General features: G+C 38.9%; 1 protein-coding gene across 2 annotated transcripts in view; it reads right to left on the reverse strand.

The window, feature by feature from the left end:
- The window catches only part of LOC106876358 (uncharacterized), a 20704-nt gene extending 910 nt beyond the window's left edge, over nucleotides 1-19794 (reverse strand). Inside the window, exons 1-8 of one of the 2 annotated variants that reach the window (XM_014924860.3) lie at nucleotides 19494-19794; nucleotides 15484-16675; nucleotides 13697-13848; nucleotides 12355-12416; nucleotides 10675-10819; nucleotides 9454-9553; nucleotides 7386-7487; nucleotides 5678-6677 (exon numbers count right to left, since the gene is read on the reverse strand). In XM_014924860.3, the coding sequence (XP_014780346.2) occupies nucleotides 6252-6677; nucleotides 7386-7487; nucleotides 9454-9553; nucleotides 10675-10819; nucleotides 12355-12416; nucleotides 13697-13848; nucleotides 15484-16675; nucleotides 19494-19606 (2292 nt within the window). In that variant the 5' untranslated portion in view covers nucleotides 19607-19794 and the 3' untranslated portion in view covers nucleotides 5678-6251. Of the gene's footprint in view, nucleotides 1-5677; nucleotides 6678-7385; nucleotides 7488-9453; nucleotides 9554-10674; nucleotides 10820-12354; nucleotides 12417-13696; nucleotides 13849-15483; nucleotides 16676-19493 lie in introns of those variants that run through there. The other variant, XM_089341325.1, reaches the window with a different exon arrangement.
- Nucleotides 19795-20052: the final 258 nt, after the last annotated feature.

The following is a 20052-nucleotide window of genomic DNA, read 5'->3' on the forward strand; positions in this document are numbered from 1 at the left end:
AAAGGGAATGATAGAATAAATACCAGGTCTGATAAAAAAAAGTAAGTACTGGGGTCAGTTCATTTGGCAAAAAAAAAAAAAAAATTCAAGGTGGTGCCCCAGTATGGCCACATGTAATACTGTAAGAGTACTGAAACAAGTTAAAGAACAAATATATACGTTCATTAGTTTATTTATAAAATATAAACAACTTTGACTCACCAAGCAAGCTAATAAATATTATATATAAATATATGTATTATACCTTTACAAGATCAATAAAGAAAATTAGACGTAATACATCAGAAAAATTACACAAATGTGTAAATATTTAGCAATTTTCTGGTGGTTTTCTGCTAGTAGATGGAGTTACGTCATCAACAAATCTAACGCTTATACAAGCTGTGAACGTATGTAGCTATGATAGGAATTTTTAGAGAATCTGACAAAAAGATAAAACCTTAACCAAATTCCAATTGTCTACTAATAATTCAAGACCCACTTGATGACAATCACTATTATTGTTGTTGTTGTTGATAAGGTGGCAAGCTGACAAAATCATTAGCATGTTAAGGTGTCGAGCTGGCAGAATCGTTAGCACGCCGGGCGAAATGCTTAGCAGTATTTCGTCTGCCGCTACGTTCGAGTTCAAATTCCGCCGAGGTCGACTTTGCCTTTCATCCTTTCGGGGTCAATAAATTAAGTACCAGTTATGCACTGGGGTCGATGTAATCGACTTAATCCCTTTGTCTGTCCTTGTTTGTTCCCTCTATGTTTAGCCCCTTGTGGGCAATAAAAAATAAGAATCATTAGCATGTTGGATGAAATGCTAGCGGTATTTTGCCTATCACCACATTTCTGAGTTCAAATTCTGTCAAGGTTGACTTTGCCTTTCATCCTTTCATGGTTGATAAATTAAGTACCAGTGAAATACTGGGGTTGACAGAAATGACTAGCCCCCACCCACCAAATTTCAAGCCTTGTGCCTATAGTAGATATGATTATTGTTGTTGTTGTTGTTGTTAAGGCAGTGAGCTGGCTGAATTGTTAGTAGAGTGGCATTTTGTCTGTCTTTAAATTCTGAATTCAAATTCTGCCAAAGTCAACTTTGTCTTTCAAGGTCGATAAATTAAGTACCAGATATTCTCAGGTTGACAATGTTTTTCTTAGGATGTGGGCATTATCCGTGAGAAAAATTTGTTGTGGTTCTGACACTTTTGGCTTTCCTGGTATTTGCTCATAGTATTTAAGAATTTTGATCTGTTGCAGTTTCTGTAATGAACTTGATTTTTACAGAGGTAGGTGATTAACCTTCGTTCAAGATATTGATCCGGTAAGTATTACTCTATGGATGTGGAAAGTGGAATGTGAAAAAAAAAAACAAAAAAAAAACAATGGATGGCTTCTAATTCACATGCTTAAGGAGAATACTCTACACCAAGTGGCTGTAAAGAGTTTGAAACAATGCAATTGAGATGACAACAGGCATCAATTGGATCAGCGACAAAATAAAAAGCAGATACTGGAACTAGATTTGACATGTCCTCAGACAAGATCAGGAAAGTGATTGCATGCTGGCACTAAAGTGGTAGGATGAGGGGAGAAGAACTGAAGAGCACCCTAAAACCACATGATGAAGGACCATTTACAAGGAAAGGAAACAAGAAGAGTGGTGAAGCTGGAATGAGACTAGAACAGAGCTGGTTGGAGAGATCACATTGTAACCTGGTGTACCTCATAGCACTGAGAGAACAAATTTATTTAAGAGTGCCATTTGATATTATCCCCAAAGCTCTGATAATCATAAGTACAACTATTGTTCTTAGCTGCCACACTTTTGAGACCTCTATTTCAACATCCTCGATTTATTAAACTTTTCAAATGTTTTCACATAGGTACTGCAGTCTGCTGGGATTCATTTATCTTTGAGCAAACATGTTTTATCAACATGATTTCTCACCACAATATCTGGTCCACTGGCCTGAATAGCTCAATCAGTTTGAATAATAAAGTCCCAAAGAATGATGATGTCTGTATTTTGTACCACTTTGGCAGGCTTATGCTTCCATTATATATTTTTTTGCTTCTTCTGATAATGAATGTAGTTTCTCGTTACTTCAATAATTGCAGACAAGTTCAAGCATCCAGTCATTAGGGTTCTTTGGATGGTTATCTAATCCAATGGTTGCTGTCTTTAGAGACAGCTGCAACTGCATCAGTTCACATTCTCTGTCCTTCTATGGAATGTATAATCTGTCTGCTTTTGGGTGATGCATGCTGTGCATTGTGAGGAACTTGCATATTTTTGAGTGAATCTCGCTGATGGACCATTTTATATTAAAATTGGAGATTACAACAGGTATATCCAGGGTATTGAAGGTATAGCATTCAGATTACTCTGTCAAATGTAATGCTAATTTATTCACATTGTTTTGAATTTTGTTGGCACTTCGTTGCTTACGTCGAGGGTTCCAGTTGATCCGATCAACAGAACAGCCTGCTCGTGAAATTAACGTGCAAGTGGCTGAGCACTCCACAGACATGTGTACCCTTAACATAGTTCTCGGGGAGTTTCAGTCTGACACAGTGTGACAAGGCTGACCCTTTGAATTACAGGTACAACAGAAACAGGAAGTAAGAGTGAGAGAAAGTCGTGGTGAAAGAGTACAGCAGGGTTCGCCACCATCCCCTGCCGGAGCCTCATGGAGCTTTAGGTGTTTCCGCTCAATAAACACACACGCCTGGTCTGGGAATCGAAACCGCGATCCTATGACCGCGAATCCGCTGCCCTAACAACTGGGCCATTGCGCCTCTGTTTTAAATTAATCATGTATCACCTCATAGCTTGAAGGTTTTGATGATATGATTGTTCATTTTTTAAAATGACATTGCAGGGTAGGCATAAAGGATTGGATTTGGCTGATTGGAATATAAAGCAGGTAGAATATTTAGGTCTGATATGGCTGGTTAAAATGCTAAAGGATAAGCTTGCTTTTTAGGATGGCCCTAACTCTATGATAGCATTCTTTTCATATTTCCTCAAGAAGATATGTACATTACAGTAGAAGTGTTAAAATCGATCCTTCTGGTGGTGTAAAGCACTCATGGTGGTGTCGCGTAAAAGCACCCATGTATGGTGCCATGTAAAAAAAGCTCCTAGCACACTCTGCAAAGTGGTTGGCATTAGGAAGGGCATCCAGCTGTAGAAAGCATGCCAAATCAGACTGGATTCTGCTCAGCTTGCCAGCTCTGGTCAAACTGTCCAACCCATGCCAGCATGGATAACACATGTTAAAGATGATGATGATGATTTGTGTATGTTAGATGCCATCCCCTTCACACACACCTAACATTTGCAATGGTCTTCAGGAACTTTGATCTGTTGATTATGGTAGACTTGTCCAGCTGTATGTTGGACATTTCCAAGAATTACTTTTTAAAGAATGAGGCTTCAGCACATTTATCAAGGCCAAACTTGTTGATATATTGCTATAAAGCTCACAGCCAGTCCCTTTCTTTTCACTGACAATAAGTGTAAACAATACTAATCAGTGGAGGAAAAAGCTGCTATTACTGTGGAACTAATTTGTGAATGGTGACAGTTCTCAGCAAGTAAGTTCTATATTTAAGAGATGAGGAATTATGTACATTATTTATATTTGACGGATATTTGTCCTCATCTTGTTTGTTGTTAACACAATGTTTCGGCTGATATACCCTCCAGCCTTCATCAGGTGTCTTGGTGAAATTCCGAACCTGGTTTTTCATTCCTAAGGTATTTTTCGATATTATTATTATTATTATTATTCAGGTCACTGCCTGGAATTGAACTCAGAATCTTGGAGTTAGTAACCCACACTCTTAACCATTATGCCATATGCCTGTGGGCATATGGCATAGTGATTAAGAGCGTGGGCTACTAACCCAAGATTCCAAGTTCGATTCCAGGCAGTGACCTGAATAATAATAATATTGAAAAATACCTTAGGAATGAGAAACCAGGTTCAAAATTTCCCCAAGACACCTGATGAAGGCTGGAGGGTACATCAGCCGAAACGTGTTAACAAACAATATGAGGACAAATATCCATCAAATGTAAATAATATTCATATCATAGTTGTAACCAGTGCTGGTGACACATAATACGCACTAGCTCCACACTCGGCATTAGGAAAAGCATCCAGACTGGAGCTTGGTAGGGCTCTCCAGTTTACCAGTTCCAGTCAAACTGTCTAACCCATGCCAGCAGGGAAAGCGGACATTAAATAATACATATACATTCATACATATGCATATATATATACATAGCCTGGGCAAAGTTTAGAGAGCTAGAATAAGAATAGCCTGAGCAAAGTTTAGAGAGCTCTTACCCCTGCTGGCGACAAAGGGACTCTCACTCAGAGTAAAAGGCAGACTGTATGACGCATGCGTACGAACAACCATGCTACATGGCAGTGAAACATGGGCTGTAACTGCTGAGGACATACGTAAGCTCGCAAGGAATGAAGCCAGTATGCTCTGTTGGATGTGTAATGTCAATGTGAATACCCGTCAGAGTGTAAGTATCTTGAGAGAAAAGCTGAACATTAGAAGCATCAGTTGTGGTGTGCAAGAGAGACGATTGCGCTGGTATGGACATGTGGTGAGAATGGAGGAGGATAGCTGCGTGAAAAAGTGCCACACCCTAACAGTTGAGGGAACCCGTGGAAGAGGTAGGCCCAGGAAGACCTGGGCTGAGGTGGTGAGGCAAGACCTTCGTACATTGGGCCTCACCGAGGCAATGACTACTGACCGAGACCTTTGGAAATGTGCTGTGCGTGAGAAGACCCGGCAAGCCAAGTAAGATCGTTGCCAGTGCCCCTGGACTGGTTCTTGTGCGGGTGGCACATGAGATGCACCATTTTGAGCGTGGCCGTTGCCAGTACCACCTGACTGGCTCCTGTAGGATTTTCGAGCGAGATCGTTGCCAGTGCTCCTGGACTGGCTTGTGCGGGTGGCACATAAAAGACACCATTTCGAGCGTGGCCGTTTTCGTGCAGGTGACACGTAAAAGCACCCACTACACTCTCTGAGTGGTTGGCGTTAGGAAGGGCATCCAGCTGTAGAAACTCTGCCAAATCAGACTGGAGCCTGGTGTTGCCATCCGGTTTCACCAGTCCTCAGTCAAATCGTCCAACCCATGCTAGCATGGAAAGCGGACGTTAAACGATGATGATGATGATGATGATGCATACACACGAACACATAATGGTCTTCTTTTGGTGTCCATCTACCAAATCCACTCACAAGACTTTGGTTCGCCAAGGGCTACACATTGGCACAATATCACAAAATTACTTGGAATGGAGTACAGTTAAGTAAATTAATTAATAAACGCTTAGTAAATACCTAGTCACAACTCAACACTAGGAATATAGAAATATGTACATGGGTGCAAAACAAATTTTTTTATTTTGTTTGTGTTTTGTCAGACAAGGGTGTATGTGGGTCTTGCTTTAGGCATGGCACTTTAGTCAGTTCATAAGTGGGATCAGTAGGGAATCTTATGTAGACTGTTGGTACTTAATAAGGGGTAAAGGATAAAGACCCCCTTTGGTCATGAATGATCATGGCATTGCACCTAAAATGTTTCCCTCCGAGGCACAAGTCCAGGCAGGGCTCTTTGTGGAAGACCTGCAGTCGCCCATGCATACCAGCCTACTCTCTCCATGCCAAGAGAAAGGCAAAAGGGGATACAGCTTGGCACCAGTGATGCCATAACTCATTTCTACAGCAGAGTGAACTGGAGCAATGTGAAACTGTCTTGGTCAAGAACACAACTTGCAGCCTGGTCTGGGAATTGAACTTACTACCTCATGATCGAGAGCCCAACGCTCTAACCATTGACACAATTATTTCATGGACATTACAATTGCAACAACAACAACATGATAAGCTAATGAGTGATGCCCCCCACTCCCTCCTGCATCATTATCTGATGTGAAATAGCAATGAAATCTCCCTCGTATTACATCACAAACCACCACTTTACAAAAAGGGAGAACACACCCGATAATACAATTTTCACAAATAAGAAAAAAAAAAAAAAGAGAAACCTAAAACAAAACAGACAGGATAGTCAAGGTTGGAACACCTTTTTTCATAAAGGTTTGCTTGATTGGGGTTTAAGGGGTAAATATAACGAGACAATGGAAATATCTACAAAGTGAAAAAAACATTTTTTAAAAAACGGCTGAATGAAGCTGGTCAAAGTGACTTTTCAGTTGGCATTGCTACATGATCATGCCTTGGAGTTGCTGCTGTCGTATCCGTTTCTTTTTTTCATATTTTGCCTTCAGCTGATCTAAATGCTTGATGAGAGAGTAGGTACTGTCCAATAGCTCACTGGTGGACAGTATACTTGTTTTACCGGAGGAATGGCGAGATGAATGTCCAATAACAGGAGAAGTTGAAGAAGTATTGGTAACATGCTGCAGAAATGAGCTGAAAGTCTCTTGGTTGTGTGCATCACAGTTTGCTGGCTCAGACTGATGGAACAGCATTTGTGGTTCCATTGAGCTTTCATTCTGGTGTTTTCCTCTAGAGGCAGCAGTGAAGAACCGACGGTCTCCTGGCCTTTGTCTGAGGTGTTGAATACCACTGTCCATTTGAAACTGAGACGAAGTTCCAGCTGCTAAATTTTCTGCTTCCTCCATTGTCTGGAAGTAAAATTTTTATTCGTTTGCATTAAATATGATATGCAGATAGCTATTTTAATCTAAAACTGCTTCTCTTGCACATAATGAATTTTAATTCAGTCAACCAACCAATTACAACATCAGTCGTTTTTCAATCATTATTTTCCTATATCAACAGCGATGGACTTTGTCTTGGCATGCAGCTGTCAGTACATAAAGCCTAAAAAGGCAGAAATGCATGTCCAGCATTCCCATCACAGCTGCTGGACAATTCTCTTCTTGTCGCTAAATCTCACCTGTTTCCAAGTAAGCTAATATTTCACAGGACATTGGAAAATTAAAAGGAATGTTTGTATGACTGTGACACTTGCTCACAACCATCATGAGGTCAAGACACACACATACATTTATGTTATATTTTATATATACATATAGTTTTAGGGAAAAGAACCAAAGTTCATGAACTCATCGATGAAAATCCACTGTCACATATAGTTTTTACCTGTAATTTTGGATTTTTATCCCTAATATTATTATTATATATATATATATATAAATATACACAACAGGCTTTTTCAGTTTCCATCTACAAGTTAGTTATGTAGTAGCACATTTTCATCGGGTATTATCAATAGGAGCAGTTACTCACAAGACAGGACCCCTTTAACTGAGTAGGGAGTAGCATGAAGGGATGAAAGTTAATAAAATTGCTGCTTGTCAGTGACTTACCAGCATTTCTTTTGCTCTGCCACCCGAAGCATGTTTGATGCTGATGCTAGAAGCTGTGGCCAGCTTACCATGTTGGGTGTTGTTCCATCCCATTACACAGTGCTGGTGCAAGAAAACAAAAGGAAGAGAAGCAATTGTTATATATATGACAGTGTATGTGAGAGGAAGCTGACGTCAAAGCTGATACAGCAAAGAGAAAGATAAAGAGATGCAACTGCAAAGGGATGAGTGTCACTGAAGTCAGTGAGAAAGACGGCTAGAGAGACATTCTTTTCTTTTATTTGCTTCAGTCGTTTTGACTGTGGCCATGCTGGAGCACTGCCTTGAAGGATTTTACTTGGAAAATAAACCCCAGGACTTATTTTTTAAGCCTAGTACTTATTCTATCAGTCGCTTTTGCTGAACTGCTGAGTTGGGTGGGGGACAAATACAGACACACACACATTATATATATATACAATAGGCTTCCTTCAGTTTCTTATTTCTTTACTGCCCACAAGGGGCTACACACAGAGGGGACAAACAAGGACAAAGGGATTAAGTCGATTACATTGACCCCAGTGTGTAACTGGTACTTAATTTATCGACCCCGAAAAGATGAAAGGCAAAGTCGACCTCGGCGGAATTTGAACTCAGAACGTAGCGACAGACGAAATACCACTAAGCATTTTTGCCAGGCATGCCAATGCTTCTGCCAGCTCACTGCCATTTCAATTTCTGTTGGCGTCTTTCAGTTTCTGTCTACCAAATCCACTCACAAGGTTTTGGTCAGCCCAAAGCTATAGTAGAAGACACTAGCCCAAGGTGCTGCACAGTGGAACTGAACTCGGAACCATGTGGTTGGGAAGCAAGCTTCTTACCACACATATGTAGAAAAAGAGATAGTAAAGCGAAGGAGGTTAGACACAGACAGACAGACAGACAGATACACACACAGATTTTAAATTCTGGCACAAGACCAGCAATTTCAAGTTGGGGGGGGGGGGGGAGCAAGTCAATTTCATCAACCCCAGTACTCATTTTGTCAACCCTGAGAAACAATGTCGACCTTGGCAGAATTTGAACTCAGAACATGAAGATGGACAAAATGCTGCTAAGCGTGTCACCCAGCATGCTAACAATTCTGTCAGCTTGCCACTGGCACACAAACACACACACCCTTTGTTTTTATGCTGAACATTAAATGTATGTATGCATGCATATACGTATTGTTGTTTTTGAGGTCTGTTTAACCCTGATCATGCAATCTGACAAATGCACTCCAGCTGTGTTCATCCTTTCTCAGCCATTTCTACAGTTGCTATATCAACCATATCTGCATCTAGATATTCTTCTACAGAGATTCTTCTAAACAACAACAAAGACTGCAATTATTAATGTATGCCATCCTGCTTCTTTGCTAGGAGTACACCTATGTTACATATCCTGGAGTTGTCATTCTTCTGATGGTCTTTGACTGTGAGATATTTGGTTGAAGTAAATCCTTTTTTGAGGTTTTATACAAAAGCCAAAAAGAGAGCCACTATGTGGTCACTGAAATATCAGTCTGGCCATTATTTCAAGGACTGCATTATTCGATATCTTCTTCCTTTCTCTAAGACAGTAAAGCACAATTTCTTGGAAATCTGGCTGCTATTTCTAGGACTGCACTGTTCAATATGTCCTTCCTTTTGCATAAACAGTACAGCATGATTTCTTGGAAATCAAGCTGCTATTTCTAGAACTGCATTGTTCAATATGTCCTTTCTTTTTCTAAGACAGTAAAGCTGCTGTTTCTCGACTTCGATTGTTCAGTGTCCTTCCTTCTAAGACTACATTTTCCACTGTGTCCTTCCTTTTTTAAGACAGAACAGCATGATTTGCTCAAAATCTGGCTGCTAGTTCTAATACTAGACAGAAGAGTGTGATTTGCTGCTGCTATTGACAAAGATGATTAACACATTGATAATGATGATGGTGATGAAGATGATAATGTTGTTGACAATGAAGATCATATTCATCATTGTCCCATTACACAATTCCTAAACACACAAAACATATGGGAAATAAAAGAAAAAAACCCACAGACCTTTCCAAGTGACAGAGTGTCAGTGGTATCACAAGTACCCTTCCGAGGAGCTTTATTGACTTGGCATTTGGTCAACAACAGATCTTGTGGCATGCTGATTCTACAAGAGGAAAAGAACATGAATGATAGATTGAAAACAGAATGAAATAAAAACTAGACAAATGAACAAAGGAAAAAAAAAAACCCTATCCCCTTGCTCCAAAAATTACAACCATTCTTTAATTTGCAAGTTATACATACAAACTTCATCATTCAAGATTATCAACATTACCTGTGTTTTGGTACCACATTTTAATACCATGTTTTGATTAGTGTAATGTTCCATCACTTTCCACACACACACACACATATATATATATAAAATGGACTCTCCTATTGGTAGACGATGTATGAGGGTTCGACAATTTTTTACCAAACATGATTTGTTTATAGTGATCAAATGTTTGTGTAGACATAAGCTCACTCCCACCATCAAATCGATGTTACCTGTACAGGTGCAACTGGGTGCCACATATCAGATGTTGAAATGATCACAGAGATTTGTGGTTCAGCAAAGGATTTAATTTCAATTTAGCTTCAAAGAAAAATTAAGAAAATAACACTACTTGGTGCTGATACTGCAGAATTTCTATCAAGTTACCTCTCTTTGGTATCTCCCATTGATAATGATTAAAGAGCTAGAAACACAACTGGAAATCTGATAGGGGACAGCACCGGGTGGATATGGTGTTTTACACCTTTTACCATAAGACAGAATTTTTTTCTCCACAGTAATTGTAGTGAATTTGCTTCTGGAAATTAAAATATATCACAAACATATTTTAACTAACCTAAAGTTTGCTTATGCCTAAACACTGCTTAGCATTGATACTGCTGAATTTCTTTTGGCCAGGCAGCCCCATGGTGCAGCTCAGTCAATGTTGTTGACTGTGTTTTAATTAAAGCTACAGCTTTAAATCTGCCCAGCATTACCTCTCTTTGGTATTTTCCATTGATAATGGCTAAAGAGCTAGCAATGTTGCATCTGATGAAGGGCAACACTGGGCAAATACAGTGTTTTTATATCTTTCATCATAAGAGAGAATTTTTTTTCTCCATAGTAACTGCAGTGAATTTGTCTTTAGAAGTTAAAATATGTCACAAACATATTTTAACTAACCTAAAGTTCACATACGCTTAAACACTGCTTGGCACTGATGCTGCTAAGAAAATAAGATTTACCTGACGTATCTTGGGGACGTAAACGTGGGTTTACTCTCAGCACTGCTTCGTTTGTTATTGACTTCAGAGGACTCAGAAGTTAAGAAAGACTTTTTCTTCATTGGTTCCGAGAATAACCGGTCATTAATATGGTATGATTTGATTTCTGTTTAAGAAAAGAAAGAAAAGAAAAAAAAAAAGATAATCACAATTGAATGGGTAATTAAGCATTTTCTTAACCCTTTAGCATTCAAACCAGCCATATCTGGCCCATATATTTTATCTGTTTTATAGTCACTCCAGCTAGATCCAGCCTCTCACACCTACCCAGCAATGTCATTCTAAAAGTAGACAATCACATCACTGAAATCCCAAAGCTACATGTTTTATCTAGTACATGGTTAGTTCATCAAAACAATGTGAATCAATAAGTAATATATTTGACAGAATAATGTGAATACTAAAAAGTTAAACCGGCTGTATCTGTTTCGAATATTCTATCTGATTTATGTTCATATTAGCCAGATCCAGCCTCTCACACCTCACCTATAATGTCATTTTAAAAATAAAGTCACATCATTGAAGTTTTGAAGCTATGAGATAATGCAGGATTTATTCAAAACAATGTGAATCAACAAGCAAGGTTAGTTTTATTCTACCGATGCATTGCGTGTACGCGGCACCCCGAGTTGCGTTGGGGGTTCGGTGTGTGGCGGCTGTGCGCTCGCGCGTAGTCTGTCACCGACAACGTCAACTCGGCTATGGCTATCCTGTCCAGTACGAGAAGAACCGCGGGATCAGAGCAACAATTTGGTAGCATAAGGATTATGATATATATATATATATGTATGTATATATTGGAAATGTGCTGTGCGTGAGAAGACTCGGCAAGCCAAGTAAGATCGTTGCCAGTGCCCCTGGACTGGCTCTTGTGCGGCTGGCACATAAGATGCACCATTTTGAGCGTGGCCGTTGCCAGTACCGCCTGACTGGCCTTCATAGGATTTTCGAGCGAGATCGTTGCCAGTGCCCCTGGACTGGCTTGTGTGGGTGGCACATAAAAGACACCATTTCGAGCGTGGCCGTTGCCAGTATCGCCTGACTGGCCTTCGTGCAGGTGACACGTAAAAGCACCTACTACACTCTCTGAGTAGTTGGCGTTAGGAAGGGCATCCAGCTGTAGAAACTCTGCCAAATTTAGATTGGAGCCTGGTGTTGCCATCCGGTTTCACCAGTCCTCAGTCAAATCGTCCAACCCATGCTAGCATGGAAAGCGGACGTTAAACGATGATGATGATGATGATGACGATGATATATATATATACATATACACACACACACGTTATGTGTATGACACCCTGTGCAAAATGTCTTCTACAATAGCCTTGGATTGACCAATGCCTTGTGAGTTTGGTAGACGGGGATTTGAGGAAGCCTGCTGGTTGTGTGTATGTGCATATATGTATCTTTGTGTCAGTGTTTGTTCCCCATCATCACTTGACAGACAATATTCGTTTGTTTATATCTCCATTACTTAGTGGTTTGGAAAAAAAAACAGAATAAGTATTAGACTTCAAAAAAAAAAAATCCCATAAGCACCGAGGTCAATCTGTTTGACTAAACCCTTCACGGTAGTGCCCCAGCATGGCCACAGTCCAATGACTGAAACAAGTAAAAGATAAAAGAAGCAGGGAAACTTACTAGACTCAGTCAGTATATCTTGTATCAACTGAGGTTCACGAGATTCATCCACAAAGTTCTCCCTTGAAAAAAAAAAATAAATAAATAAAGAGATGGAGGTTGAAGAGACTGGAAGTACGAAAGGGAAGAAACTTAAAGCTTTTTTTACCAAATTATTTGTTTAAAAAGTAATTTCAAAAAGAAACAATCTTGTGAGATGTGTAAATGGAAACATTTTCTTTTTCTTTCACTTCCCTGTTCTATTCAATTGCAAAAAAAAAAAAAACGAAAGGACACCATTTAGAAAAACCTCTTGTACCAGCAACACATGCAAAAGGTAACCATGCTAGTGTCACATGAATAAAGCACCTAAGCTGGTACCATATGGAAAAAACAACCATGCCAGCATCATGTGAAAAAAAGTACCTACGTTGGCGTCCCTTGAAAGAAGCACACGACATGTGCCACACAAATATAGCATTTGTGCTACTGTTCTGTGAAAAATGCACCCAGTACACACTGAAAAGTGGTTGGTGTTACGAAGGGCATCCAGCAATAGAAGCCTTGCCAAAACAGATGACTGAAGCCTCGTTTGCCAGCTCCTGTCAAACCATCCACCCCCGTGCTGGCATAGAATACTGGAGAAGCAAGGTGAGACATGAGGTAGTGTTATGTATCCTTTTACCATCTGAGCATTGAGCACTTGTCCAACACATTCAACTCATAAATTTCTGGCATCATGCATGAATAAGTACAGTAAATCGCAGCTGACAGCAACAGGATTTGAACTTGAGATGTAATGAATGTAACTAAACACTTTCAGGCATTTCCTCCAACACCTATTTGCAATGTATACATGCAGTGGTAATGTGCAATAGTTGTAATAAGAAAAGCAACATGTGGCTGTGTGGTAAGAAGCTTGCTTCCCAACCACATGGTTCTGGGTTCAGTCCCACTGCGTGGCACCTTAGGCAAAAATGCCTTCTACGAGAGCCTTCAACTGACCAAAGCTTTGTGGGTGGATTTGGTAGATGGAAACTGAAAGAAGCCCATCGTGTGTGTGTGTGTGTGTTTGTCCTCCACCACTGATTGACAGTTGGTGTTGGTGTGTTTATATCCCTGTAACTTAACAGTTTGGCAAAAGAGACTGATAGAATAAATACTGGAGTCAATTCATTTGACTAAGATTCTTCAAGTTGGTGCCCCAAGAAAAAAAATAACATTATCATTGAAATAAAAAAAAAAGAAAGAAAAAAACACCAATTCATAAATCACACACACACACACACACAAAACAGAACACTGATTCATTCAAATCAAAAGTTAATTTAAAAAAAAAAATAAATAAATATCATTGACATACAGCTGGTTGACATCTGTCAATCTTCTGTCTTGAGATTCCTTCCAGAAGGACTTCAGCTTGTCAAAGTGCTCGTTGGACAAGTGTGTTGTAGAGTGATGCTGACGGTTGTCTAGAATACCAGCAATCCAATCGTAGCCAAGTAACTTCTCTTTCTGAAGATGCAAAGAAGTACCAAAACAGAAATCGAAAATAGAAATCAATACAAATGAAAAATGATGAATCGAAAAAGGAAAGATAAGATAATGTGAAAAAAAAAAACTGATTTGAAATAGGTGCAGGCATGGCTATGTGGTTAGGAAGTTTGTATTTGTAACCACATGGTTTTGGGTTCAGTCCCACTGTATAGCATCTTGAGCAAGTGTTTTCTACTATAGCCTCAAGCTGGCCAATGCCTGTGAGTAAAATTTGGTAGATGGGAACTGGAAGAAGCCCATCATATATATGCATGTGTGTACTATGGTAAAATGGTGTGTTGGGTTGCATTCCTTTACATTAGGAGGTAACTTAGCTATTTGATCAATAAATATCAATAAAATAAAAATAGTACACTAAAACAAATATTTGAATTCAATCTGAATGAATAAAAAAAAAAAATTCTGAAGAGAGAAAGAGAGCGAGAAAATGTATGCTCTAGAATGGCCAAAGTCCAGTAATGCGAAACCAGTAGAAACATTATGTTGATTTCAATAGGTTCAAATGCTGCATTCAAGACACTTTGTAGGCAGGCATTAATGGCATTCATTAGTCAGAAGCAATAAAATTTCTGCAGAGAAGGGTAAGAATGCCAAGTGCTGAAGTCAAACTTGTTGAAAGGTACTTTAGACTGAGCTTATCAATTCGCTGTTGCTAATATTCTAATGTCATTCATATATTGAGATACCATAAGCACTAATTTGAGACAGATACGCTGAGTTACTATATCTATCTGTTTATGTATATATACATATGTGTATGTGTGTGTGTGTGAATTATATATATATATATATATATATATATATATATATATATATATATATATATATAGGCACGGGAATGGTTGTACGGTAAGAAGCTTCCTTCCCAGTCATATGGTTTCATGTTCAGTCCTACTGTGTGGTACCTTGGACAAATGTCTTCTAGTATAGTCCCAGGGTGGCCAAAGCTTTATGAGCGGATTTAGTATACAGAAACTGAAAGAAGCCCATTATGTATGTATGTGTGTGTGTGTGTGTGTGTGTGTGTGTGTGTGTGTGTGTGCATATGCATGTGCCTGTGTGTTTGTCCCCGATTACCACTGAACAACTGGTGTTGGTTAGTTTATGTCCCCATATCTTAATACTTCAGCAAAAGAAAACAACAAAAGTATAAGGATAAGGAAAAAAAAGTACTGAGGTTGACTTGTTTGACTAAACCCTTCAATCTAGTGCCCCAGCATGGCTGCAGTCCACTGATATATATATGTATATATATGTGTATATGTGTGTGTGTGTGTGTCTCTCTCTCTCTCTCTAAATTTATATCTATAGCAACAAAACAAAAATACTTCCCTCTCAAGTTACACACTACCAACTTACCGGCTTGCCAAAAAACAGCAGCCAAATCTCCCTCATATTATGCTAGGTTTTAAGTAACGAATGATACAATAGACAACATAGTACAACACATGAAAACACTGATGGAGGGATGGTCAGAGGTGGAATGCCTTTGATCATAGGCATGCTTGATCAAAGTTGACCTGAGGTTAACCACCAACACCACCACACATATTTCTTCACGTTCAACATAAACATGTTTCAGAAATCTCTTACCTGGCTCTTGAATGCAGATCTTGGTGCATCTTTGCCGATATTTTCTTTACCGACTTTTGAATGTCTATTGGTACCAACAGAAACTCTACTGGGTTTCTTCAGGTTTCCACTATCATTGAGTCGAGAAGAATACTGACAGATTTCCACTGCACCAGGATCTTCAACCTCTTCCTTTTTTCCAGCATCTTTTTGTGAGCTGTCCAAGATCTTGTTGTGTAGTTTCATTTGGTTTTCTTCAGCACTGGCATTAAGATGGCTGCTACTTCTGCCTTCAGGCTTTGAGCTATCACTCAGATCATTATCACTCAACTGGAGGTCGCTATCATCGTTATCAATGGTAAGACTATTACGCCACTGGCTTGCCCAGTTATCGGAACACAAAATTCTGAGAGGGCTTCTAGGTTCATGTTCTTCCTTTGTTGAATCTTCTAAGAACTTATCTTTGGTGATCTGAAGATGACGGTTATGAGATTTTGGAGTTTGTGGATGATATTTTGCTTTGCTTGTGGCATTTGGTGTCTGACAATTTAATTCATCATTGCTCAGATAAGGTCTTATGGCTGGGGGCTCATCAGGCATGGATTGAGCAAATCTAGGGTCTTCCAAAGAAAATTTGATAGTGACAATATCATCATCATCATCATCATCAACATTATCACCACTACCAATGAAGTAATCAATGAGAAAACCATCTCCACCGTCAGTTACGTCAATCTCATCATCACAAATCAATTTACCATCAGCATTGCCAATAGCAATATCACCCCTGATACCTCTCTCACAAACATTAATTTCATCTTCTGGAATATCCCAGCTAGTGGCATCATCAACGTTATCGTTGGCATTCTCATAATCATCAAAGTGCACAGCATCATCGTTGGCTCCAACACTATGGATATAATCAAAGAAGCCAGTTGTGACCGGGGTACTGCTACTGTAGTTGTTGCTACTGTCGAAGCATCTGTTTCCTCCATCATACAAAGACTTCAAGACTTTGACTGGTGAACTTTCTAAATGATTGCACAATGGTTTCTTACAAGAGATATTTTCTCTGTTTGCAGCTGTTTTATGCGCTGGTCTATTGCCATAATGTCCAGGTGATATTATATTGCTTATTTCTGTAACATGACTATAACTGGACACAGTGGAGTAGTTGGCTTTTGAAGCAGCTAAAATCCTCTTCTTCCGGTTACTGAAACAAATAAATAAAAATAAACAGTAAATAAAAAATATATATATACGTGGCCTGATCAATAAGTATCCAGAATGTTGCCATAGTAATGAAGCTAAAGCATGCAGAGTGAAGCTGCTAGGCACAGATTGACCTTCAACTCTGCTGTGCATGTGCACTAAGTTTTAACATTCTAGCTCAGTTCCGCTTTTTACAGCAGTGCTTGGAAGGACATGTGTAGCATGTGATCATCACACTGACCATGATGGAGAAAGTTGAGCAGAGAATCTGCATCAAATTTTGCCAAAAGCTTGGCAATACATGTTCAGAGGCCTACACAAAGTTTTCATTGTTCTTGTGCAACTGAAACCAGAGTGTCTTTTTGGTCAGCTGAAAGCAGTTTTGGCACAAACTTGGCAGACACAGGTCTCATACCCAAATCTTCAGTGATAATGGACTGAATTGAATTGTAACTAATCTGCATATTCTCTGATAACTCAAGGATGGCGATTCAACGATTTCCCCTCACAGCTGCATGCACATCTGTGATGTTTTTCTCAGTTCTGCTGGTTGCAGGTCTCTCAGAACTTTCATTAATATTGACATTTTTTGGCTATCTTGGAAACATCTGAACCACTCGTTCACTTGTGTGTGGCTCATATACTCCTCTCCATACACTTTCAGCAACTTTGCATAGGCTTTTGAGCAGGTATCGCCATGACAACATTCTCTGTCATGGTCAATATGACGATCACACGCTACATGCCTTCCTTAAGGTGCATGCACAGCAGAGTTCAAGGTCAATCTCTGCCGAGTGGCTTCACTCTGTGTGCTTTGGCTTCGTTATGCGGCAACATTCCAGATACTTATTGATCAGACCTCATATATATGAGGTGGAGGCTGAAAAGTTCCTGGCTTTGGGTAAAAGAAAATATAGGAGGATCAGTTAATTATGATTTTATACAATATATTCCCCTTTCAGGTTCACGCACTTATTGCAGTGGTCCTTCAGTTTTTTAAGCTCTGTAAAAAAAAACTGTAAAATACAGAGAGTATGATTCTGAAAAAAAAAAAAAAAAATTCCGTAAAATTTCAATTTTTCAAAAAACTAAATAAATAAAACACATCCCTCCACTCCGCCCTATGTCAAGAAATTTGAAAGGCAAATCTTTTTGCAGATTCGGAATTTCCACCCTCGATACAGTGGGTTCCTGCAAAAAAAAAAACAAAAAAACAAACCCATCCCAAAGGAGAACCTCCGCCAGAATATGTATCAAACTTTAAAGGAACACAAACACTGGAGTCGATTCATTCGACTAAAACCGTCCAAGGCGGTGCCCCAGCATGACCACACATATATATGTTTCACGGTAACATTATACTTATTTATATAAGTGTGGTAAATAGGTTGCTTACCAACCACATGGTTCTGGGTACAGTCCCACTGCGTGGCACCTTGGGCAAGTGTCTTCTACTATAGCCTCGGGCCGACCAAAGACTTGTGAGTGGATTTGGTAGACGGAAACTGTGTATGTATGTATATATATGTGTGTGTGTGTGTCTGTTCCCCCAACATCGCTTGACAACCGATGCAGGTGTGTTTACGTCCCCGTAACTTAGCGTTTTAGCGAAAAGAGACCGATAGAATAAGTACTAGGCTTACGAAGAATAAGTCCTGGGGTCGATTTGCTCGACTAAAATGACTGGTGGAGATGGAGTATATGTAATCTGGGTATACCCCCCCTTTTAAATTTTGTTTTTTTTACGGAATCCTGTTTCAGACCATGGAGAATCCGATTCTGGAAAAAATTTTTCAAAAATCTCAATTTCAAAATTTCGATCCCCTCCCCCCCGGTTTTTATATAGATCCACAGGGTAAACCTAACCCTAACTCAAACCCTAACCCTAACCCTAACCGTAACCGTAACCCTGACCCTAACCCTAACCCTAACACTAGTTTTGTGAGATTTGGCTGTTATTTCTAGCATGTAAATAGCCTGCTTGGTGGGGGGGGGGGGGTAATTGAAATTTTTCAAAATTTTTTTTTTCAGAATCGGAATCTCCATAGCCTAAAACGTGGGATTCCGTAAAAAAATTAATAAATAAGTGGGGGAAAGGTTCAGATTACATATAGTCCATCTCTACCAAATGACTGAAACAAGTAAGAGTAAATAATGAGAAACCAACAGTCACTCGCTGACTGGCCATAAATAACCTTATATATAATATATATATATATATATATATATATATATATATATATATGTATGGATGGATGTATGTATGTATGTGTGTGTGTATATATATATATATATATATATATATATATATATATATATATATATATATATATATATATATATATATATATAATATTAGGGATAAAAATCCAAATTTACAGGTAAAAACTCAATTAAATTCAATTTATTAAAAATTAAAATTAAATTAAGTTTCACAGTATAAATATGTTTGTGTGTCTGTGTGTTTGTTCCCCCAGCATCGCTTGACAACCGATGCTGGTGTGTTTATATATATATATATATATACAAAAGCATAAGTTGGTTCAGCAACTTAGGGTTTGAAACGTAATGAACTGACTGCATTATAGTTAGTAGAACAATTAATAAGGAGCATAACCTTGGTACGACCAACGGTATGCGAACACTACACTAGCGCATGAAATAAACGGTTAGGTTCCAAATTCCGTGAACGTAATCAACTATGACAGGTACATGAAGGAGTGCATACAACGACCGAAACTTTGCGACCAAGAAAATATTTGCTACTTCTCCACTCGTATTAGATAAAGACGAAAGTATCAGAAACCCATAAGGTATACCTGCGGATTAGTTTGTAAAGATCTTGTACAGAATCCGTTGTTTTCTGTCCGGCAACCACGAGTTTGTTCAAAAGCATCTGACATTGTTTTCGATTTTCCATCAAATCGTCCATATTTGCTCACGAATAATTTCTCTCACATTTTAAACATAACAGAAATTTTAAAAAAATTGTAAAATTATTTGAATGTTCCTCGTAAAAAGGAAGGATTTCTACTGAGACGGTTGTGCTAGAGACCTCGTATTTTTGCAAGTCTGGACCTGGCTAAACTTTTAAACTAATCAGATGCCGGAAGTTAAGGCATGGGAAATAACTCATATACAATGATTTCTTAGAGTTACTGCCCTTTGTAAATTAAAAAAAAACAAACAAAAAACTCGGGAAAATGTTGGAGATTTTTCGCATGGGTTATTTTAGAATGCCTATTAGCTTTTCAAAAATTCACAAAAACTCTAATCTAGGGTTTGAATATCAGTATTTGTCGAAATTTGCGTTCTATATATATATAATATTAGGGATAAAAATCCAAAATTACAAGTAAAAACTCAATTAAAATCAAT

Source organism: Octopus bimaculoides, chromosome 24 (assembly GCF_046866305.1).
Source record: "Octopus bimaculoides isolate indiv1 chromosome 24, ASM4686630v1, whole genome shotgun sequence".
NCBI lineage: Eukaryota > Metazoa > Mollusca > Cephalopoda > Octopoda > Octopodidae > Octopus > Octopus bimaculoides.